Source organism: Onychostruthus taczanowskii, unplaced genomic scaffold (genome assembly GCF_017590055.1).
Source record: "Onychostruthus taczanowskii isolate IOZ18803 unplaced genomic scaffold, ASM1759005v1 scaffold5, whole genome shotgun sequence".
Taxonomy (NCBI): domain Eukaryota; kingdom Metazoa; phylum Chordata; class Aves; order Passeriformes; family Passeridae; genus Onychostruthus; species Onychostruthus taczanowskii.
Window position 1 is genome coordinate 10719603 of NW_024502568.1, and position 24401 is coordinate 10744003.

At 37.9% G+C, this 24401-nt stretch overlaps 1 protein-coding gene across 4 annotated transcripts in view; it reads left to right on the forward strand.

The window, feature by feature from the left end:
* The window catches only part of VTI1A (vesicle transport through interaction with t-SNAREs 1A), a 255727-nt gene that overhangs the window by 134281 nt on the left and 97045 nt on the right, over positions 1-24401 (forward strand). For all 4 annotated transcript variants that reach the window (XM_041415924.1, XM_041415926.1, XM_041415928.1 and 1 more), the window contains one exon: positions 20680-20750. In XM_041415924.1, coding sequence (XP_041271858.1) covers positions 20680-20750 — 71 coding nt within the window. The remainder of the gene's footprint in view (positions 1-20679; positions 20751-24401) is intronic.

Genomic DNA, 24401 nt, shown 5'->3' on the forward strand with positions numbered 1-24401 from the left:
AAAACAGTTTGTGCTGTCTGCAGGACTCATAGGAGCCAGCTATTTCGGAGTGTTATTTACTTTTGTGATGTTTATCTTTCGCCCACTGGTGGGTGTGAACATCACTGCTTTTAGTGTGCAAAGCAACGACCTAGGACTATTTTTACATCAGACTTATTTTTTTTGCCATTTTAGTTTACACAGGCTTGTCTTTTAAGGATCTCTCAGACCTAAAAAAACAATGTAGCATAATCTGATGCTTTACAGTTAAGAAGAGGAAATTAAAACACCCCATGTTTTTCATTTCAGAATTAAGTACTGTGGGAAGTAACCAATTAATGTAGCTACTTAAAGCATAAAGTATGAATGATTTTAAGTCTTTCATGCCAATCACATTTCTCTCCCATTTTTGATTAATGAAGTAATGTAAAAATAGAATAAACCTGACATTTTCTATCAGGGATGAATTAAATGAAAACCTAACAATTCAGAGTAGCTTACTCATCTCTCTGTAAGTGTGGATACTACTTGACATATTGTTTATATGTATCACCGTTTTCCTATGATTTATTGTTAATTGTTTAACTTAAAATTATTTTCTTCTTCCCCTCCCCTCAGCCAGGTAAGGGTTCCTATTGACTCTAATTCACTGATAAAGATGTTTCACCGAGTTAATACCTAAAATTCTTGCACAGCCATGCCTTTGTCTTCTTAGATGAATGAAATTTTATTTGTGTTTATTTTTTTATTAAAAAGTAAATTGATGCTCATTAAAAGCTTCTTTACTTCCTGACCCCTTATTTGAAGGGCATATGACTGTGAGATCTTTAAATATGCAAGTGTACTAAGAAACTTAAATGCTGTGCATAAGGATAAAGACATCCTCAGCTAATATAACTTGGCCTCTGACCTGCAGAGTAGAAAGTCAGAATCGAGTTCTTTGTCTGGTGAAGCACTGGCAGCCAGCCTCGAGATTGGAAGGATGTGCCTGCTGAGTGAAAGTTCCTTGTGTATTGTGCTGTTTACCTAAGGGTTATATCCAAGACACTCTCTGAACAGCTTGGCTAGTTATTGAAAAATGCCTTATAGTAACTCCCAGCCTAAGTTGATCGATATTAGTGCACAGCTTTACATGGGAAGGAGGGAGCTATTTAAACATTGAGAGCCTCCGGGATAACTGCGAATGAAAAAATAATGCAGAACAAATATGTTGAAGGGTTCAAGAGAGAAGACTATCTTGTCTCTGCGCAGGGAAAAAAAAAAGTTGTTAAATTGCAGCAGAAAAACCATTTGAATTCACTATTAATAAAGTGAAGGTGGATTTTTCCCTAGGCCAAAAAGAGTGGGGGGGAAATCAAACCCAACAAAATGTAGTGCTTTTTAATGTGGAGAGAAGTTAAGAATCATCTAAACACATCCTCCCATAGAATGCTTGCCTTCACTGCAAGTCTCTGAGCTGTTCTTGGTCTGTGGTCTGTACTAAGCTCCTACCCCTGCAGCTCTGGGCCCCAGCTTGGCCTTGCTTCCCTGGCCAAGGAGGCAAAATTCAAAGGTACTGACTTCTGTACCAGGAATACTAGAAAAAGAAAACCTCACTTCTTTCAACATTTTAGAAGAACATGTAAGAATGTGGCGTGGAAGGTTCCTAGTACCTGAGAATTATGCCTTTTTTCCACCTCTTGAACATGGAAAAATTACAAGCTAAACGTTCCAATTTTCTATCCTAAGAAGCTGGAAATCAGGAGATATACCTTTGTCTCACTAATTTATTCTGACTTTCGGAAGAACCATAACATTCCCAGATCTCCATTCCTGATCTGTAAATGATAAGTCTTTGACTTTGTCAGTTTGTAATGAAATCATCAGGCTCCAGTGTTGGCATTCACCTGATGGCTGACAAGATAGAGAAGGACACAAGAGGAGATGGTGGGAAAAGCCTGGTAGGAGGACAATAGCAGAAGGGAAGAAATGGGATTGTGTCATGGAAAATAGGAAATAGGTTGATTTCTTTCACAGAGTAAGAAGGAAGATGAAAACTTAATTTCCACTGGAGGGACATAGGAATCATTGGCTTGCTGAAAGATCTTTGGACGCTTGGAGTGAAAATTGTGATGTGCCTGTAAAGCCTTATGGGGAAAAATCCATCCTGATATGTGTGGTTAAAACAATGTAGGCCGAAGAGGCTTCAAGTACAGAGCCAAACAGGATGGAAACAGGATAGATCCCTTTAGTAGATCAGTTGGTGCTAGCTTCCAAAATACTTGGCATCCATTTTTATCAGTTGTTTGGCACATGTGTGCTAAGGAGCAGACTGAACTTCCATCTGCACAGAGGGCAAGATGGAAAAGTAATCAATGTGTAACTCACTGTTGCTTTAACTGTTTTCTGCCCTTTTTCAGCTGGTTTTGTGGCTGGCGGGAGATTTCTGGGGAAGAAGTGATGACTCTTCATATGAATGCTTTTAAATATAATTCCAGTATACCATTGCTCACTGTGCCGTGCAGAAATTACACTTTTGTAGGAAAGGTGGTGCTCTAAGAACAGTCATGGATCGTGCCTGACTGCTGCACCATGATGCAGGAGTTCTTCAGGGCCCGGGAAGGGGTGGATCCAGTTCCTGACTGTGCTAAGCAACAACACTGACTGCTGCCCCTGACTTGGGAAATGTATTTTAAGAAGTCTCACAAGTGCAGCACAGAACTGTAATTTTGCTTTGTGACTCATGCTGAGATACAGTCCTTGCATGTCGTTTTGTCTGGGCACCTAATAAAGCTCAGGCCACACCTGTTTATGGATGCAGCAAAATGGCAGGGAGCTTATTTTTATACCATTGATTCTGATGAATGCCACTTATAATCAACACCTCCATGAGGAACTGGCTTGTGTGCAGAAATGCTCTTTAATTGAAGGGTGCACTTCAGCAGCACAATGTGGTCCCAGTGTGTTTATCTCATGAAAGCCAGAACCATTGCAGTTATAGAATATCAAATGCTTTGGATGGATCATTTTTATTTTATGACTTCTATGATCATATATATATATATATATATGACTTTCAAGATCACTCTTGTTTGTGAAAAGTGAAAAAGTGAAATGTGGTCACTTTAGAATGACAGAGTTAATTCTGTGTGGGGACCATATGACAATTTTGGGAAGCATTCCTGTCCTACAGAACACACGGGTCACCACGCTTTTCTGGTGAGACAGAGAAATGACTTGGAAGAAGCTGTTAGGTTAATTACTGTTTAGAAAAGGGTATTAAATTCAAAGAAGTGTGCAGCACTCTGTTGACAGAATGATGGTTGTTGACAGATTAAAACAACAAAAATATTTTGGAAATTATCCTACTCCCCTCTTTTTAAATTACAGCAAATTGGACCTGTGAATTTTGACAATGGTTTTGAGCTGGCAAAATTGAAATGTGCATGAAATCAAGCTGCATTTTAATGCATCAGTTTAAATTAAAAATTAAGAATTTTAGAAATCAGTGATAGAGATCTATGGGATGGTCACTTCTGGTTTTTTTCCTGGGCTGTGACATGGAGCTTAGAGGGTGCTTGCAGTCTGTTTTGTCCAGAGCACCTTATTTTCAAATCAATTAGATCAGCATCACATTTTTAGTGCTCAGTGCTCACAAATGCATCTTCAGACCTCTATTTACTCAATTACTGTTGTCAGCATTTTTGTCTAAACATTTTGGTTTGTTTTCTGGCAGAACAGTTTCCCCCCCAGCAGCAGAGGTATGTGGAGTGCTTGCAGAACATGCCGTGTGTGCACCCAGCACATCGTGGCCAACGCAGAGCTTCTGGTCATCAATCATTTGATTGTTCTTTAAACACTGTTTTAACAGGCATTCGTTGTATAAATGGATCAGGTTATTGACCTTTGCCAGCAATTGCTTGCTACATGTCATCGTGGCTTAATGACATTATCAAGGAACATATTCTGTATTGTAGATACTTTAAAGGGCTCATGCATTGTCTCTCACTAGGACACATGGCTGGCTAAAGTATCTTGAATTAGCAAGTCATTTGATGTCATTATTAAAATATGCAGAGCATTTCCAGCTACTTATGGAACAGGAGGGTGAAATACTTCTCTTTTCTACAAAAGCAAAGCCCAGGGAGAAGAGTTATTTGTCATATTAGAATACTTGTTTTGAAATCCTGCTTCTTTTTTCCTTTACAATTTACTCTTCTATCTAGAATAGAGTGGTGCAGACCTTTGAATATCCTTTGAAAATTGGTTGACTGGTCGGCAGAACTCCAGCTGCAACTCCTCCATGTCTCAGAATACTATAGATCTAATTGGCACTATTAAATCATTACAGCACATAATAGATGGAACTTCTGACTAAATCATCCGTGTTTTTAATGATGATAAGAGTTTTTAAATTAGAATAGATACAACATCCTTTGTTTATTCCTATGGTGTAGGAAGGTTGTTAACTGTAATGGCTGATCAATTTAAAAGAGGGAAAGTAGCCAGTATTCTATAAATTCTCTCTACTGGTTAAAATTTAAGGTGGTACTGAGTTTTCAAATCACAAATTGTGAAACTAAACTCTTCAATTGACTCTTTGTAAGTTTTTCCAGTATGTGGACCTACAGTGGCTTCTGTAGCTCCTCATGTTCCAGTCTTAAAGGCAATTTTCTCTCCAACAGAAAGAATATGCTTATCACACAAATTGGACACTCTTGTAATTCTAGGTTTTCCTTGACTGTTGGATTGAAATTCAGATTCTGCATGAACCAGAGGGTTCTTAAAGCTTAAAAATTGGTATTAATAAATAATTTTCATGACATTGCTAGAAAATAATTAAGTATCATTACTTTCATTTTATAGTGGAGAGAGACTCAGGCATGCTGGTAGCCTACGTATAGCCAAAATTCGGATGTTACTCTCCTGTTCTGTAGTCGTTTCTCTTATAATCCAGAAAAACCTTTTTTTGTATAATCCAGAAAAACCTTTTTTTGTAATGTAAGGATCTTGCTGTTGTAATAATTAGTCAACCTAGTCTTGGTCTTTGCTTTTCCCCACTGGTTGTCTGAGACCCTGTTCTTGAGTATCCCAGATTCACTTCCTAAATTGTCTTCATGTTCCAGTCAGTTCTTTAACTTTTGTCTTGCTTTCCTTTCCATTGCCACAGCAAAATATCTTCTTGTGTCTTTTAATTTTAATGGTGCTTATTACCAAGTTGTTCTTATGCTTATTAACAGCTTTCTGGTGAAAAGATGGAATATAAATTTTATATAATTATGGTCTTGTAGAAAAGTGGGAGTAAGGTCAGAATAGTGAATTCTTACCCTTCTGACTTCTGGTGACATCCTTCTTTTGTCAGCTTGTGAGCTGAAAAAAAAAAATGGTAATAAGACTTTTTACTCTTGGACAAATTGTAGAGATCTCTGTATTAATAGCTACCCCACATTTTCGTAGATTTTAAGATCTAGGAGGAGAACAATAAGTATTTGTCGAGGTGTTCTGCACAGAGGCCATAGGAATGCAATAGTTAATTTTGGAATAGAGAAAGTATTCCTACCATAGACTGTAAACCAGGTGTAGCTTCAAGGAGGTGGGGGAGACAACAAGCAGGTATAAAACTGGTTCAGGGGAGGAGAATCAGGACATAAAAGCACTATTTGAGAGTTTCTTCTAAGTAAATCTCCTCACAGCAGTCCCCAGTTCTTTTTCGCCAGGGTTACATTTGATTGCTGGCTTTGACAGCTCACTGCTGGCAGTAGGTTTCAAAAATGTCTAATCCAGCTGGATTGTTCTGTCTTCACATTTCCTTCCTACATCAAGAGTGTGTACTATTACAGAAAAAAAAAAAAAAAAAGAAAGAAAGAAACAAGGAGACAGAAAAAAACCCCTGGTTGCTTCCATTATGGGATTTAAGATAAAACAGAAAATATAAACTTAATAATTAAAGCCATGAAGGCTGTGGTGATGTTTTGTTTTGTTTGGGGGGCAGGAGGAGAGAAAGCAAAAGCTCACAACGCATCCTTAACATCTTCAAGATAGATTCAGAGCTGTGATTTCAGCCCCGAGACCTAACAAACATCGCATACAGAGTGCAGTAAATGCAGTATTCATAAATGTATATGCTCTTTGTGACTTCATGTCAGCAGGGTTCTGTAGACCCTCATTTGTATCAAATAAACTTCAAATGGTAAAGAATACGTGCCAGCCAGGGACGAGCATCATTTTGAATTGTTCCTTGTGTATCGTTGCTGAAATGGGAAACATGGCTGGCTTCCTGTTTGTCAGGAGTGAAAAACAGGCACATCTTCTGTAATTATTAGTAATAGTGTCAATTTAATAAATTATTCACTCGTGACAACAAGATTTACATTCTGTTTGCTGATAGCTTGTGGGGGATAGTGTTTGCTTTAGGAAGGTAAAACCTCACAGTAATGCAGTGTACATCGTCAATCCCTGTGTCACACCTGCTCTGAAACACTGGAGACAAGTGGTGCTAACTTGTTTCTTACTGTACCTTCCTCCTCCCCTGTGGATGATACTCTCATGGGCTCACTCGATTTTCTGCTATTGCTTACGCATCTGGGACTAGACATTTAGAAATTCAGCTAACACACAGGCTCATGGTTGTGCCTGAGATTTCCATGGACTGTGAAGAAAATATTATCCCTGGTATATCAATTGACAAGAGAAGCCAGACCAGAGATTGCAAGAGTGGGATGAGGTGATGAGCTGTTTATGCTCAGCTCCTTTCAGTCATGGCAGCATGGGAGAAAGTGCAGAAATGCTTGAGTAAAAATTTAACAGGTGAATGATATCTGAGCTGAGAGAGGAATTAATATGCTGATAGACAATGAGAGAAGTCAGACCATGAAGGGATTGGCTACAAAAGGAATGTAGCTGTTGTTTCATGTGCTGAACTGGGGAGAGACAGTGACATGACAGAAAAAGACCAGTATGATAGTGAAAAACAGCGTTTGTAGCAAAGTTCTAGATTATTGTAGGTGGTGCATAGATTTTTTTTGTCAAGGCTAAAACAAAAGTGTGTGATAATATAAATAAAGGGTGAGAGCTTAGAAGAGGGTTTTAGAAAAGGAGTGGCTGGGACCAGTCTGTTTCCTATTGATGTCATGCAGAAAGAATCAGAGAGCTTGCCCAAAATGCAATGATGGAAAAAAAAAAGAACTGAGTAAAAAAAGCTGCTGAGGCTGGGTAGAAAGGAAGACAATCATGTTGCAAGTCATGAGAATAGATGGTGTGGAGACATGTTGGGGGACAAAGAATTGCTGTGTTGTGTTGAATTTGAGTTGAAGTCTGAGGAGTGACAGAGATGGGAGAGAGCAGTGTAGCAGGGAGGGAAATCTGTCCCTTATTAAATAGTAACTGAGTTGGTGCATGAGATTTTTCCAGCCGTAAATCAATTGCAGATCTGTGGGGGGGAAAGGAACCAAAGCCAGAGCCTTACCCAGCCCTCCCAGAGAGGGCAGGAGCCTGGGTACAGAGGGAGGAGGAGATTTCAAGGGGAAAAGCCTGACCAGTTGTGTCAAAGGCAGGTGTGAGCTTCTCTCACCCGCCAGCTCCCCATCTGGGAAATTTCCCTATCCCTCCATCCATCCTAGTGTTTAGCTGGAGGCGCTGGCTCCCACCAGGTCAGTAGAAGCAAGCCTGCCCTGGTTTGGGATTTCCAAAACACTGCTTTTCTCCTAGATTGTTTCTAGGTTTCTCTCAGAAACCCCCAAGGCTGTCGTGATAGTTTGAAGTTGAACAAGAGACACCAGAAAATTCTGATTGTTTGCTGTAAGATGTCCTAGTAACAGAAGCTAAGCAGCATGTGGGCATTTGCTTGTTTCAGTGGAATTCTAGTAGAAACATTATTTACCCCTGTTTTACAGGCAGAGTAAATAGGATAAAAGAAATAGGATGACTTGCCAAAAAATCAAATAAGAGATCTGTGATCAGCTCATAGTCCCTTGCTTGTAAGTACTCTTTCTTTATTTCTTTGTAATTCAAAAGCAATTAAAGCAATGAAAAGAAATAAAAGAAATTAAATAAAATAGACCCCAGCACGTCTTCAGCAATTCCTCTGCTAAAACTTGTGATATGGTGTGAAAGAGGTTGAAGCGTTCCTCCTTGATAATACATTAAATAATTATAAAATTTTTATTTCACCTTAAGTAGGAATAATATTTGATTGTCATTTAAACCAGTTCTCTAGAATCCCATAGTTTTACTCAAAATAATCCAAGAACATTTAATAAGTCTTAAAATATTCATAACACACGGAGATCATTACTCTTGAGACCTTTGTACAAAGCAGTGAAGTGTGTTAGACATATGGCAGAAACCTCTTAATTTCTTATTTCTTGCTATGATTATATGGAAGAAAGGAAAATTCTCTGTTCTTTTCCCCATTGCAATCTGCATGCCATTGTTTTATCTGTTGTGGGCCAAAGTCATCTCACACACATGTTCACTGAAGAGCATGGAGTTAATCAGGCTTGAATTTAGCTCTGTAAATATATGCACCATAACAATAAATTCAATTTTCTGTACAGTATTTCAGATAACAAAAAAGAGGACACAATTTGTTTCTATATCCCAGATGATGTTAACAGCCCAAACTGTGTTGCATGACAGATGCTGGTACCTACCTTTTATATTATTGGTAATTATCTGAAGTCGTTAATTGCTGTGGCATTGAGTACTAAGAAAAAAATCAAACAACAATTGGTATGTCCTGCATTGGAAATGTATCCTAAATATCAGCAGCCCTGTCACAGTACTTAACTGTATGAAAGAGGATGAAAAATTTTGTTTTAATTAAATTTCGATGCGATTGTCTAAAGTCAAGTGGAACCTCCATGGATTAAATCTAAAATAAAACTGTAGTTGCAGTATATGGTCATAATCCCCAGATCTGTTGTGTTGAAATGACAGTATAATGAGTAGAAGTTAAAATGTCCTCTGCTTTCAAATCCTCATGGTTGTCATTTGATTAAATAATAGTGCATTCTGTTTGATGTCTTGGCTTTATTATTCAGAAGCACTTCAGTATATGTGCCCTACCTTTGTATTATGTGCTCCTGGCAACCAGGTATCCATATAGGTTCTTATTTACACACCTGCAACAGATACACTGCACATTTAGCTTGCCTGTGTGCTGCTCGAATATAAAATTTTAATTATTCCTCTTAATTATGGTGCATTCACCAAAAAGAGGGAAATCATTGGTCAGGTACAAAAAGAAACTGCTTAGTATTTGAAGGAATTTGATAATTTTGTTGTAGTTCGTAGCTTGGCAGGTGGTAATAATGCTATGCCAGCACTGTCAAAATATGAAAATTAAAGTGACGATGGGTTTTAATGAAATCCATTTGACAAATATAATTAAGGTGTTTTAATATGAAGCCCTGTAATAAAGACTACCGGTGGACTCCCTGAGGTCCTGACTAATTGTGTAGATTGCTTTTAAGCTTTGAATAGTTTTATTGGATAATGAACTGTTAAGAAGTGTTAGATCTTTCTTAAGCAGAATTTGGTTTGAAAAAGAAGAGGAGAGACAGGCCTGAGGTGTGGCATTTTAAACATAATTAGAAGAGAGATTTAAGTTAACATCTTTGATCTTGCTGTCAGTTTTTGATTAGAGCTGTAAATGCTTTAATCAAGTGCAGTGTAGTCATTACATTTCTAACTGTTTTTAAACTGCGAAATTACTGAGACACTGACATCGGTTTAACACTTCTTGAGAATTTCCAGCAAAGTTATGTTTGTAAACTGGGTGTTTGCATTAAATTGTCATTCTGCAATAATTTAACAATTCAATAGATCATGGGATAATTATATTTTGGGGTTCGAATAATCTAAAAACCCCTTATTAGATTAAATATAGTGTTCTGTAGTTGAGGAGAGTGGGCCATTTCAGATTTCATTTTTAAAATAATTTCTAATCTTGGGGGTTTTTTTTCAATTAAAATTGTATTCAAACTAGTAGTTGTAATGAAAATGAATATATAAGAAGCTAAGTGCAGTATTTAAATGCCTTCCATAGGAAAATGATTATTTTAATGTTACACACTGTTTGACTAATGTGGATTCCTTCACACCCATTTTAGAGCCAGGGAAGCAGGGGTACAGCAGTGCCTGTACTACAGTACTACATTTCTGTTCTCTCAAATTCCTATCTTGCAACATTAAAGATAGCTTGAAGACATTGCAGAAAGATCAATTTATTTTATATATATATATATATTTTAACTGGTGTCCAAAACAGCAGTAAAATGTGAAAGTGGCCATGGACTCAGGTCTAATGTCAGTGAGGATGTTGGGCTGGATGGTACCTGCCCATAGGTGGCATGACTTCATTTCAAATACAGAACCCAGCAGTTCAGGGCCTTTTCTCAAATCTGCCCTTGCCTCCCTGTGTTCTTGATCTTTGAGCATGACAGAAAATCCAGATATTTGTCTCTTTACTGTATGGGCTAAGGGCTGCTAGACATAGTGTTTTACTCATGTTTGTCTTCTAGAAATCAAGAATTAAGGTACAGCAAAGAAAAACATACTAAATCCATTCTGTCTGCAGCATACAGACCATCCACACAAATAAACTCCAACAGTGGCCTGCCAACAAGTCCCACAAATTTATTAATGACATCCCACAGCAAACCACCTGTGCCTTTGGCAGCATGTCCTGCGTGCTGACAAGTCTGGCAGACCAGGAGAGAGAGGAGATGTCACCCAAGCCTGGGACACCCCCACAGAGGCTGTTCAGCTGGCAGCACTGCTCCGTGGCCCCTGCAGTGCCCATGTCTGAGCCAGCTGCAGTTCAGGGAGCACCCAGGAGCAAGCAGCAGCCTCCCTGCTAATCCTGACCCAAACCCTTGGGGACCCAGCACATTTCCAGTAGCTAGGATGGCACTTGGAGCACTCCAGGCTGCTGACTTGGGAGCATCCAAGCAGAAGCTGCTGCCCCATGCAGTAAATTGCTCTATTCTGGAGCAGTTTGTGCTTAGAAATCTCCAGGTCTGCCCTAAATCAATTCATGTAGTGGTAGTCTAATGTACAGGTGCCAGAACTGTTGATAAGTGTTGCTGGGTTGCTCCATCAGAAGAAATCACACTTGTCATCTTAGGCACTTACTGAAAAATCAGGTTTTTCAACAATTTTTTCCTAGCAGGCATGCTTTAGAAACAAATTGTGCCTTTATGCAATAAAGGTCCCATGTAAGTCAACCTCTGAAACACCACCTGAAGAGCTTAACTTGATCCTTAAAATATGAGTCTGCTCTGAGGAGTGCTTCCATTATGGGATAATCTATTTTTCCATCTCAGCAATTTCCAGAAGAAATATAGTTGTTTTTCAAGTACAAGAGTGCAGACTTTTGAATTTTATATACATATATATATATATATATATATATATACACACGCACACACACATAGTGCTGCAAATTCAACCAGGATTTTAAAATTAGTCTGGATTCTTTCCCTTTTGTATACCTCCTGATAACACTGATTTGCAAGGCCATCCAGTATTTTTCATTGTTCCCTCTGAACCTTGCTGTGGGTTTAGTGAGGCAGTGGTTTTCTCAGTATTACTCTGTGTGTAATCAAAGGCAACATTGCAGATGGAAATAACTAGCACTTAGCTCATGTGTGTGAAAAAGCAGCAGAATCCATAGCTGCACTGCTCCTGCAGGGTAAAAAAAAAAAAAAAAGAGAGAGAAAAAAAAAAGAAAAAAAAAAAACCAAAGGAAATATAGCTTGAGATGGGAAGCTGTAAGTGGAGGAAGACTGTAAGAAGTGTGCTGGGTAAGGAGCACCAAGATGTTTCTCTTGATGATTTGTCCTTTTGGTGCAGGTTTTTTAATTGCTGTATATTTCAAATGAACACAGATTCTAGTTGATGGATATACATATCACAACGTAGAAAACCAAAATTCAAAATATAATAAAATGCACAATCTACTTAAGTTCATCACCAGACAAAAATAGAGCCAAGTGAGCATTTGCTGGTGATCCTTCCAGAGAATAAAATTCTGGGGTAGGGCTGGAACTGGAACTGCATTCAGCCCAATAAGTTACAGACCCTGTCCCTTCCCTCTGTCCCTTGTCCCTCCATCTCCAAGTAGCTGCTTCAGATCTCCAGAGTCCTGGCAGAAGAAACATTCTTCTCTGCAGGCAAAGCCACCGTGATGAGGAAACTGTGGTGCATTGCACATCACGTGGTTCTCTGGTTGTAAGTTGCTCAATAAATTCTCTAACATTGTCTTGAGAGGGTTTTTTTTTTTTTCCTCTCCAAATTGCCACCTCTTTGGAAAGATACTGCATTTTCAAGGGAAAATGATTCTTCATTAGTAATTTGGTACTCATTTTTCTTCCTTTTAAAGGGTGTTTTTTTAGTATTGGTAGAAACTTTGAACAATAACTTTCCTCAGGATTCTCTTTGTTATTATTTTTTATACTTTAGTACTTTCATCCTCCAACTTTGCAATGCATTTCTTTTTAAGGCATTTAGATTTTGAGAGATTCAGTTTGTGAAAAAAATGGGAAACATTGAAAGGATGAGCTAATTAATGTTTCTTCAGGCTATCCAAGGTACACTGTTGTGTTAGAGTTTTGCCCCATTTGTAATTTATGCCTGTTAAAGCTTTATTTTATCATCTATTACTGACTTCTAGGCTTCAGTTTGCACTTACTGGCTGTAACAAGCATTTCATTTTACACGGAGAAAAAATGGGTTTGGTTTCAGTTACTTTTTTACTGTACCTGAAAAAGAGAATGGGATTTGCAAATGATAAATGGGGAAGTTGACTAGCTAACTAATAAAGATTTGTCTTAATCAAGTATGATTTGTCAGAACAGGAGCGCACTGGGGTCAGGGCACACGCAATGAATAATACAGCATTCACTGGAGAGAAGGACCAGGCAAAAGGCCTCATAAATATGCTGCTATTACCCACTGCTAATTCGTATTCAAAGAGTGAGTTGCACTGAAGCCAGCTCTGAGGTTGCTGAGCTGTTCACCTGCTTCGTGGGCTTTACCATGTTTAAGAAAGTTTATACATTTATATTTTTATATACACACACTGTTTACGGAATGCTTTATTTATGCACAGACCGCTGCACTTTCTGGTCAATGTGTTTAAGCATTATTTATTAATCAGCTTCTAGGTTTGTTTTATTTTTCTAATGTCTGGGTGCTATTTTATTTCTGGTTTTCGTTGTTTAAATATGAATGTGAATACAGCAGGAGATAGTTCCATTCACATTGGAAATTAATTTCTGAACAGTGCAAGAAAGGTTAAAGCACTCTTTAGCTGCATGGAAGTATTAGAGATCAAACAGGCACAGACTTCTTGTTCATATTGCCAGCTTTCCTGACTTTCTAATTGACCTGTAGATCCAAGATAAATCTGGTAAATCAGGATGTTGGGAGAAACCTGAACAAGCCCAAATGTAATTTTGTTTGATTCTGGCTTTGCTTTCTGATGATAACTTTGCTTTTTTGCTTCAAGGAGCCTTTTCTCAGATTGAAACAGTTGAAGGATATACTCTTCTCATGGGTCTACTGATGTCCAGCTGTACAAAACACTCTTGTTACTATTGATAAGTTTAAGCTACATAAGTGGATCATAAAGAATAAGTCTGAAGAATTAATAAATTCTTCCAGTGCTTACAGATTTAACTAGCAGTTTTTGTTCTTCACTGTTCTACCTAAATGTCATATAATGTGGTATGTAGTGGTTATGTAGTTAAATAAGATTGAAAAAAATTCTCACTCCACTCTTCCATTTTAAAACATATTCTTCAATGAATATTCTTCATGAATTTTGAAACATTTTCTTCTCCTTTAAAAACATAATGTAACTTTTTTTCTGTTTGCTGGTTGCCTAATAGCCTGTCTCATCTATTTTGTGCTCACTCTTATGTCTTGAAGTGCACTTACTGCTTTAGAATGGATCAGCTCTAGAAATAGGGACAACTTTACAAGCCTCAAACTGCTCAGTGCAGGAGTTTAAGTCTGTTTTACCTGCACATTTTAAGTCTTTAAAATTACCAGTAATACAGAGTCCAGAGTAATTATTTGTACTGCTCTAAGTTTATAGCAAACTGGGTAGATGGTGGAGCACTTTTGATTAAATAATGATTATGAATACAGCCTTAGATGAACCAAAGATCACCATTGTGTCATCTCAGTGCTGTTTGGAGTCACAAGTTTAATTAAATGTCAGTTTGTGGCTCAAGTTTTAGAAGATGTATTTCTGCAACTTAATTTAGATGCAATCAGGATTTTTAATACTCTCCCCTGCTAAACCACTTTCAGACAAGTTCAAGACTGGCAGTACTGCAATGAAGCATCCCCCATTCCTGCACCAAGCTCAGAACGAGCAGGGGCTTCTTCCATCCTGGGAACACTTAAAAAGTAGCAAAAGACACCGAGGGCTGGCTCCCAACTTTGTGTACATTATTAGCGATTGAAAGGGGGGGCAGCAAGTTGTTTACTTATTGATGCACTAAGGAAAGATATCTTTTTTGCCTTAGAACTTGCTTGAAGGAAGTGGGTAGGGGAGGAAGATGCAATGGGAGGAATTCGGAGCAGACAAGCACTGCTGGGCTGGGGCATGACAAGAACAATGGCCAGCCTGCAATGTAGACAAGTGCTCAGCAGAATCAAAGTCTGCCACCTCCTGTGAATGTTGCTGTGAGGATGTTAGTAAGGGAGCTCAGCTAGGTTGGTGATGGGAGTAGACAGAAAAAAAAATACATCAGTTAGTGAGAAATGAGTTGTTTTTTACCATCAGATTGATGTAAGTTAGGATTTCAGAAAAGGTATGAAACTTTAGAAATGGAAAAAGCAACTGGAGGTGAAGTTACTAGGTCTGTCATCTTTCTTCTTTCTTTATCCTATTTTCTTCTCATTTATCTGCCTTTTTTTTTTTTTTACTGGGGAAGGACAAACCAGGCCTGGACCATGGGAGGCGTTGGTTATGAAATGCTCCCAGTTTGTTCTTAAAGGCATGTGGCACCTTCCTCAAATATCTTTTCTTCTTTATTTTGAACAAAACACAAAGACTGAATTCTGATTAGGTGTTCTGGATGTTTTTCTTTCTGGCTTCTCTGACCTCAGTCTCAATGAACCCCTTTTGCTCTTGGCCAATAAAAATAATTTCATGAACATCCATTATAGCTTATAGGGAGACCTTTTCATTTGAAAAATGTTTGTATTTTTTACTTTGCTGGACATCTTGGACTTTGGAAGTTTGGGAAGTTTTTTAGATGTTACTTGCCTCCACAGTAAGACTGGGCAACTTCTTTTATCCTCTCTTGCAACTGTACTTTTGACAGCTCTGGAAGTGTTGGATGTCCTTGGTGAATGCTGTGGATTGTCAGTGCTCTTTCCACCTGTATGGCATTTGCTTCTGCTGAAGAATCCAACTAATCCCTATAAAAAGTAGCTAATTTTTATTTTATTGTGTTAATTGACCACTTAACAGCATGCAGATTAACATCTTCATGGCAGATTCTTGAGGCATTTGAGTGAAACTCATGTTTCCCTGTTCTGTTAATGCTCTACAAATTGTCTGTCCATTGGCTTATGGCTGTTACATTATCATTCATTTATCTGTATTACCCTGTACTTGTTTTTTAATAACCTTAATGGTCTAAATCCTTCTGTTTCTAATTATATCAGCTGTTCAATGTAAATATATGTCAGCTGTGAACTGGGGAATTTATTGGACTTTTACCTGTGTCCCTATACTTCAAGATATGTCATCACTTTCTTTATTAACTTTCTGCTGTCAGATGCATAAGGTGTTCGACTCAACCCCAAATTATTCAACTCCTGCAACCTGTATTTTCCAAGTTTGTAAATCTGCTTGCTGTCACCTCTGAACAGTGAGCTTTTAAGACTTTCTAGTATTTTTTCCCAGACGCTGCTGTTGATGATTTATCCTAGTCTCCTAAAATCAAAACTTTTAACCTGTCCAAAATGGAGTGGCTTTAGGAAAAAAAAAAAAAAAAGCCCCAGCCTGTGTTTCAGCATAGCTTCCAAAAATCTTGTATAAGCTTTTGCTACATCTTCAGAGCATGTGATGTCTCTGTGCAAAGACCACACACAATTGCACTCCCCAAATGGCACTGCTCACTGGCAGGGCTGAGGCTCTCAGGCTGGAATTGTTTCCCACTCCTACTCTGGTCAACACTGCTCTGGTTTTTGTAGTGTATTTCATGATTCTGTAGAACAGCCATCTTGATTTCTAACATGATCTTCTGCTTTTCCCAGTGTAAATTAATTTGTCTTTTCCAACCTCTAATTACATAGCTCAGATGCATGCATTGTATATATGATGAGATTGAGCAAATCATATTTCCAGGCATCCTTTCTGTGATTTTGTTTGTTTTAAGCTTTTTTTATTTTATTTTAAATCATATCAAGATATCTGCTACATCTTATGACACTTTTATATGTACACACACACATACACACACACACACACACACACACACACACACACACATATATATATACACACATATATATGCAAACACACAGGGTACACTTTGAGAGAAAAAGGGCTCTATAAACTATGCTGGATTATTTTATTTTTCATATGAAAAGAAAAATGGGGAGTCTGTCTTCAAAATTCATAAAAGTGTGTGTTTGTTTATCCTAAAGCCTGGAGAGGCTCATTCTGTGTCATTCCTGTCTCTTGAGTAAAAATATTCGTCATTCTTAGGGCAAAAAAGTATTATTGACTTGTGTGATTAGAAAAAGCTCTTTCAGAGTCAGTTTAGTTGATAAAGTACAGAAATTCTTAAATGGCTGGAGGCAAAAAAAGTAAAAGAAACCAGTCAAGCACAACTTATTTTGCATTCTTGATGTGTGTGTAGGTATTAGAAATCAAACTCTGTGGAAGGTATTAGAAATCAAACTCTGTGGACTACATAGAAATAATTACAATTTGTGTGTATAAATACTGCATACAGGTTGCAAGCAAATTCCAAAGGAAGGGCTTATTCAGGAGTGCAAATCATTGCTAGAAGTGATCATTGTCTTTTGGGTTTATCTCAACATGGCTGTTGAAAGCCACGTGCCAATTTGTGCACACATGAAGGGGGAAGTTAGGTTTGCATTTCTTATGTTTGGGAGGGGCTGGTGGGGGTTTTTTTCAAGTAAGGAAAGTTGTATTCATCCTCTAATTAATTTAAGTGTTTAATGATAAGAAATGTTATATTTTTCTTGCATAACATAGTCTAAAAGAACCAGGCACCATTTGTGTTGGACTCACAACATGGCATTTTTGAAGTGCTTGGCACTAAAGAGGATGATTTCCCATTCTTTGTTCAAAAAACCTTTAGGGCAAAATACATTTAGAGCTGTGGATTTTAGCATTCACCATTTAAGGATGATGCTTGTTAATATTATGTACTTTTTCAGAAATATTTTTTTTCTGGCTATCACAGCATTGTTTAAGACTGAGATAATTGCTCTATCGAATATTCCTGCCCTCTGTCAGTACACAGAAAATAATGATGTAAATGCATTCACCCTTCTGCTTCTCACAGTTTAGCTGTAATTTTAAAACATAATTTTATGCATCTCTTTGGGAATTTCATTTAGAAGAGGCAGCACCACTCAGTCTTTGGCAGGACTTGGGACTGCACCATACTAAACATTGTCCATACAAAACAACTGAAAGGTTGGCATAATCCCCAAATAATTGACATTGTTAAGATTCTGTGGAAATAACACCATTACTGGCAACAGGAACACCCTTTAGTTTGTGTATTGGTGTTAATTCATGCATCTGCACTACAGTATATCTTACAAACCTGACCTTTTCACATAACTGTAGTAGCTTCTTCAATGACTTGCATTGTAACTAGGCTGGGAAGATCCATGCAGCACCATAGCACTAAAAGCATGAATCTGCCACATAGATGAATGTTTTAACTGGAAGGAAAACATCAGAGTTGTGGGGAAACCTGAAAAATGTTAGAAAGCAATTACATCAAGCTTGTAATTAGCTGTACTGTGGGCTCATGCTACATTTTTCCTAGTCCCAGGTGCTTTCAGTTGCAAACCAAGTGAAGAGACATGTCTTCATTGAGAAGTCTTTATTTTCTCTATGTAATAATATTTTTCTTTGACTGTCTTGACCTTCCAGCTAAAAATCAAGTTTCACTGTCATCAGTGAATTTTCTGAGTAGAATGAGGATATGAAGAGGATAAAGGTGTCAATTTATGTTTGCAAACTTACTGTGAGATTATGTTATCTCCGTCATATCTCTTTGTTCAACTTATGTTGTTATTTTAGCCCAAAAAAGGCCAAAGATCATCAACGAAAGTGCATGTAGAGTAAAGCTACTCCTGTAAAATTGATGATCCGTCCAATTATTTATCTATAGAGGCTGCTGGGAAGAAACGCAACTATCTCAGTTCTCAGACCCCTCTGCTAGGTTGAACTTCATGGCTGAAGGTTTAATCCCTAAGTGTCATATCAACAATTCATTCTGTGATATTCTGGCTGACATGCTCTCCTTCCTTATTTATTGATGTCTTCAGTCATCGACAATGAGAGGAAAATACACTATTCGTCAAAGTGACGGTGTTTTACCCTCACTTACAGTTGATGCTGCTGTCACATTGATGGTTGGAAAATAAACTCAATCATTATAAAAAGCTAAGAGTGTGAACTTGCCAGTGACAGGAAGAAGATGAAAAAAAAATATATACAAACCCACAGTAACTTGCTTAAAAATTGGTGTAATAAAAAAAAACCTGTTCCCTACAAAGATATTTTTGAGGTTTGTTCATGAGATACCAAACCATTTTAGCCATGTGTTTTATACTTATTCCTTTGAAGGAAGATCTGTACCTCATAGTCCTTTATGTTTGCAAACATACATGTAATTTTTAGCACTAAATACACTTTTTATCATTTCACCTCATGCTACTAGGTTGGCAATTTGTTGCTTTTTTTCCCCCTCTCTTTTAAGAGATTTTGCTTTGTTTTTGTTTTTTTTTTCTCCCCTGGATTATATTGAACACATATTTCTGTTTGTGCATTACAGTATTTTGAGTGCTTTAATGAGGAAAAGCTCAGTATAGTTCCATCCTGTAAGTCCTTTGACATGCAAACATAAGCAAGGCTCTTGTGAATCACTTTCTGAGGCTGCCATTTGTGTAACTGCACTGCACTGTGCAGCCTTTTAAACTCCAAACCCATGTATCTTACCACATTTCACCTTTGGGAGGCATTGTATATACAGCTAAAAGTAAAGAGCAGCGAGCCAAGAGGGACAAGATAGCATAATGAGGATGTCAATTTGTGGTCAGAGGAAATATTTATCTTACTTGTACTATACTTGGCAACTGATAGAGAAATATATATGTAATGAATTTCCTCAGACTTTATCTGGCAGACTGTGTACCTTGTGTTAAATGGATTTAAAAATAACATTGCTTGTCTCAAACTTTTAAAGTTTGAGGTGATTCTGCTTTGGATTGTTCCTTGAAAATAGACTGTATCTATTTTAAAAAAATCATAATCATGTTCACTAACATATTGGTGATTTTTTAATGATCCATTTCTGAAGGCTCCTTGAATAATGGCATTTAGGATCCCACTCGCTCACCAGAACAAAAGCAAGGCACTTTTTCTGTTGTTTAGGGGGGGAAAAGCCATGTTTTTGTAGTTTTACTGTTTTGGTTCGTATCTCTGGTAAGCCTGCTAAGTACCCTAAATGAATGTGCACAGAAATGCTGGTTGTCTCACACGTGCTGTGTGTCCTGAGGCAAAGCTACAGCTGCTTCAGCTCCTTCTGCCTGCTTCCCCATCTGTAAAATGGGAATGATTTAACTTATTTTTCTCCTTCAGGGAAATACAGGAAGGGTTTCTTAATATTTCTATAGAGCTTTGAAGATTAAAATCTCTTCTTTATACTTGCTGCTAATATTTCAGTGTTAGAGAAGCATTTGATTGAAGCTGTTTGAAGAGTAAAGTTTTGGCATCTTCTGTTGTCTTTGTACCATATCTTGAGGCCTCTCCACTATAATTTTGCAACCTTTGGTTCAGCGTGAGCTGCGGAAGCAAGCAAGCCCTGTGTAAACAAACGGTGAGGACTATAAATTAATGTCTCTGTCTGCTGTTGAAAACATCAGGAGATTACAGCCTATCTCTAAGCCAGCCAGGAACAGTCCATGGTGGAGCAAAGCAGGCACCAGTAACTGGGCTGAGCCTGAAAAAGCTTTCATTTAAGCATCAATGGTAAATGCTGAGAGGCACTGAAAGAGGTTTTCTTCTAATATGAGTTCTGTGTCTTTAGATGTACAAGGATGGCTGGTGTTTTAGCAAAGCCTTACTGACTTCCTTGGGCTTAAGGAATAAATGGGAAGTATGAGCACCCAGCATCTACAGCAAGTCTGAAAGTCTTCTTGCCTTTGTTTCACAGATCAGAGGTCAGCATCAATTCCCTGGGTGTAGACAATCTCAAGAGGCTGCAGAGGGGCAGTTTCTGGTTTGGTTTGCTTCTTCAGTTTTATGTTGTTTGAAAAACTTAAAATTTAATACAATTATGTATTCCTCTTTGCAGTTAGGAGGAGTGATTAGGCTACCACATGTGTTAAGTGCTCTTGTTAGAATCTAACTTGGCATTTTAAGGTCTTGCAGTCACAAGCTGTATTTTTCATGATTTACATTTTCGTTTTTTAATGCAGAGCAGATTGGACAGGAGATGCTTGAAAACCTCAGCCATGACAGAGAGAAGATCCAGCGTGCTCGGGAAAGGGTAAGTTTGATAATAAGTAATTGCTGATTCTGCATTTTATTTGCATTGGGCAAGTTCTTTGTGCATGCAAAAACAATCCAGATGAGATATAATCACCATCTGCAGTGGAGAACTTACAAAGTGTCTTACATAGGCCATATCCTGCCAAGTCTCTCTGATGGGGAGTCACCCTGTAGTCACCAAATCTGCTGCTGGGAGCAAATTTTCTGTCACTATCACAGTTAGGTCAGTGTTCTGTCCTTTGAAGGGTTTGTTATACTGTCCATTCCAATGACTACGTGGGCTTCCTATGAAACAGTTCAGTATCATAAGTGAGCTTCTAATAGTTGAGCAACCTTACTCTTTGTAGCTGCAGGTGCAAACAACAGCCCCTCGGGCAGGTCTGTGTGAGGAGCAGGTACTGCTGCTCTGTCTCTGCAGCCAAGGCAACATATCTGTGATCTGTGTCACTTCTGGCTCCTGTGGCTTCCATTGGGATCAGCTCTACTGTGCAGAGTTAATGGAGATGCTCAGAAGCCCATCCCATCCAGTGTGTACAAGTGCTCTGACCTTCCATGTGGGAGCCCAGCCTCTCTGTCTCTGGTTTCTGCTCACAGAACCAGGACTTTCTGTCCATGACCTGTTGTTCAGATACTTTCCCAAGTGTCCAATTTTAACAAAGCCAGGCTCTCCCACACATCTCTTAACTGACCAGTGGCATTTCAGAGAAACTCCTTTACCTGTCACGGGGAGTTTCTTCACTTGGATAGCTTTAATTAGTAAAGCTTCCTATAACAGCATTAATGTGGCATTTTCTGCCAGCTGTACCAGTTGCTTTCTGAAGTGCTGGGCATTAGCTACTTTAAAACACTAAATATAGCTAGGTCACTAAATGTAACTAAGAATTGTGAGGATTGACCAAGTTTTGTTCTGGCAATTTGGTGTCATATTTCACTTCCACTTCTTATATCCCCAGTGACTGCTGAGTCTGAAATGCTTTTCTGTTTCTAGCTGGACAAATAAAATGTAGGCAATAGAGATAAATGCCATGTATTCCTTTCTGCTCATCCTGTATATCCCAGGGATGTAGTTCTGATCACTCAATGTGTTCATGGTTCCTAGCATAACTTTTTCTTTTCATTTCTTTCTACCTGAGGAGCAAATTTCTTTGAAGGCAAAACCTGTAAGATGCAAAGAGCAAGATTAAAAATAAGAAGGATATTCTAGGAAAGTGTAGTACATGCATACTCCACCAAAATGCAGCAAAAAAACCTCTTGTCATAATGGAAGATCTCAAACTCCAAGATTTTTATCAGGAGCCACTTAAATATTTAAAAATACTTAAAATATTTTCTTCAGGGAATTCAGAAAAGTTCTTCAGTGGAGCCACATGGCTCTACCTGTTCCAGCTGTCTGTGTACGCTCAGATGAACATTCAGGGGAGATCTTAGATAATTTAGCTAGTTTTTCATTTTCTAGAGATTTTGAAAGACCAGAACAGAGGGTGCTTTATAAATGCATGATAGCTGTACATTAAATATGTGGAGTTATTATCTTATCAACCAGGGAATAAACTTGTTTTCTGGAATGAAATAGTTACCATGAGTATAATGGTCAGCTTTAATAGTTCAATGTTGAGAAAACTAGGAAAATTATTTTTTATAAGCAAAATATAAATAAGTTAATGTCTCAATGGTCTGGTTAAATTTACATATATAAATTTTCCTGTCTGTAGAGTAAAACTCATATTTTCTTCTGAAGGCAAAGAGAAGGGATAAAAGCTCTGCTACAAGTCAAATAGGTTAACTGGATTATACAGGACATTAAAAGATGCAATATCTTTTAGGAAAACCTCCAAATTTGTCTAAGGCAGACAAGATATCAATGTCAGCATCTTGTTCATCTTCCTGTTTTCTCATTATTATTCTTAATATTATCTTTAAAAACCATATAGATTCACCATTGCTAATATCAAGGCCTGTTTCAAAATGTTTTCACTACAGCAGTTCTGTGAAACACATGCTGGTTAAGAGGTTCACATTCCACCAGTTCCATTCCACAATTCTGTGGTGTGCTGGTATTGGTAAAGAAATGGTGGAAGAACTGCAATCAGATAATTCAGTTTTAAATGAAAACAAACTTACAGTTTGAAACTCTTCATGTGGTTTTTTTTTTTCCTTCTGCCAGAGGAGGAAGAAAAGGTGTTTTCTTAGCATTCTCTTGGGAGGTAGCTAGAGATCTTCCAACTATGTGTGTACGTGTTTGTTTCTTTTTTAATGTTTCTTTTGCTTATTTTGTGGGTTTTTTAATACCGTAAAAACATGAGGTCATCTTGCTTAGAGGAGTTTGTCAAACCCCTAAGATTCAGCTTCCCCTTCCTAACTATCAGCACTGATTCTAGCTGTCAGGTAGAATCCTGCAGCAAGAGAGGAAAGTTAGGATCAAACATTTAATGGTAAAAAGGAGAGCGCTGCTTTTCTGTGAAAAGGGAGGAGAAGCCCCAAGTGTTAAATGCATCTTTATGAATAATAAAAGACCAATGTAAAGCATACATTTGTACTTCAGATTCCCTTCTAGCATAGATAAGAACTTGGCTTTTTAATGAGCCTTTTAAAAATTATTGTGACGTTTTTTCTGCTGTTACTTGTGTCAAACCGGGCTAAACTGCTTTTCTGGAGCTTGAATTGTCTAGATGAATCAGGAAAATATGAGAGAATGGCCTCCCTGGAATATAGTACTCATCTTTGTTCCATCATAGCACATAATTACAGAGATCTGAGAGTTAGTGCAAGCCTTCCCACTGAATATGATATTGCTAAGAACAAGACTTGATTGGTGTTATCCAGTCCCAGCTTCTACTTGGTATTTTCTTAATAGCTTTTAGAAGAATAAGGAGGAAATTTATGCAAAAAAGGTTATGTGACACTGATTGTCACATCACCTACTGATTTCAGTAATAAGCGTTAAATCTGGCAGTAAATATTTACAGTATTGTGCTCCAGAATAGAGACTGGGTTTAATATTGCTGCTGTTCAAATATTCAAGATATAATAGTGGTTTGTTATGGTGAAGGTGATTTGTTATTGGAAGACTGCCACTCTCCTTGGCAGTGTTACTGTTTTGATGGATTTGTAACACAGGATGCATTTTGTCTACTACAACAAAGTTTTTTTCAGTAAGAAGTCAATGACTCAGGTAATCCTTTCAATCTGGTTTGATAACGAAGAGGTAAATATTCAGCTTTCACAAGGAGAAGAATGTTTTTATGTATGTACACACAGCCGTGTTTTGGGGCGTGTTAGAAACAGTGGTCCCTGCTATTTCATAGCTGAAATAGTCATAATCATTACATTATCTTTTTACTGTAGATTTTGATGTTCTGCTGGTTCCAAGATGTCTAAAATGTCAAAAGATGTCTCTCTTCTAGCTGCCAGTGTCAAAAGAGGTGATAGGAAAGTAACTCCATTCTTCCCATTATCTTCTGATTTCTAGATTTCCTTTTTTGGGACACTAATAAACACAAAAAGAGAGGGGACATTTGAATCCCTTTCAAAAAGCAATAGAAATAAACATGAAGTTAATTTGCTTCATAACCTTTCATCTACTCTATTCATTTTTTACCTATTTTTTAGAGCTGTAGGACAAGACAGCTGATTAGGTGTAGCTGTAAAC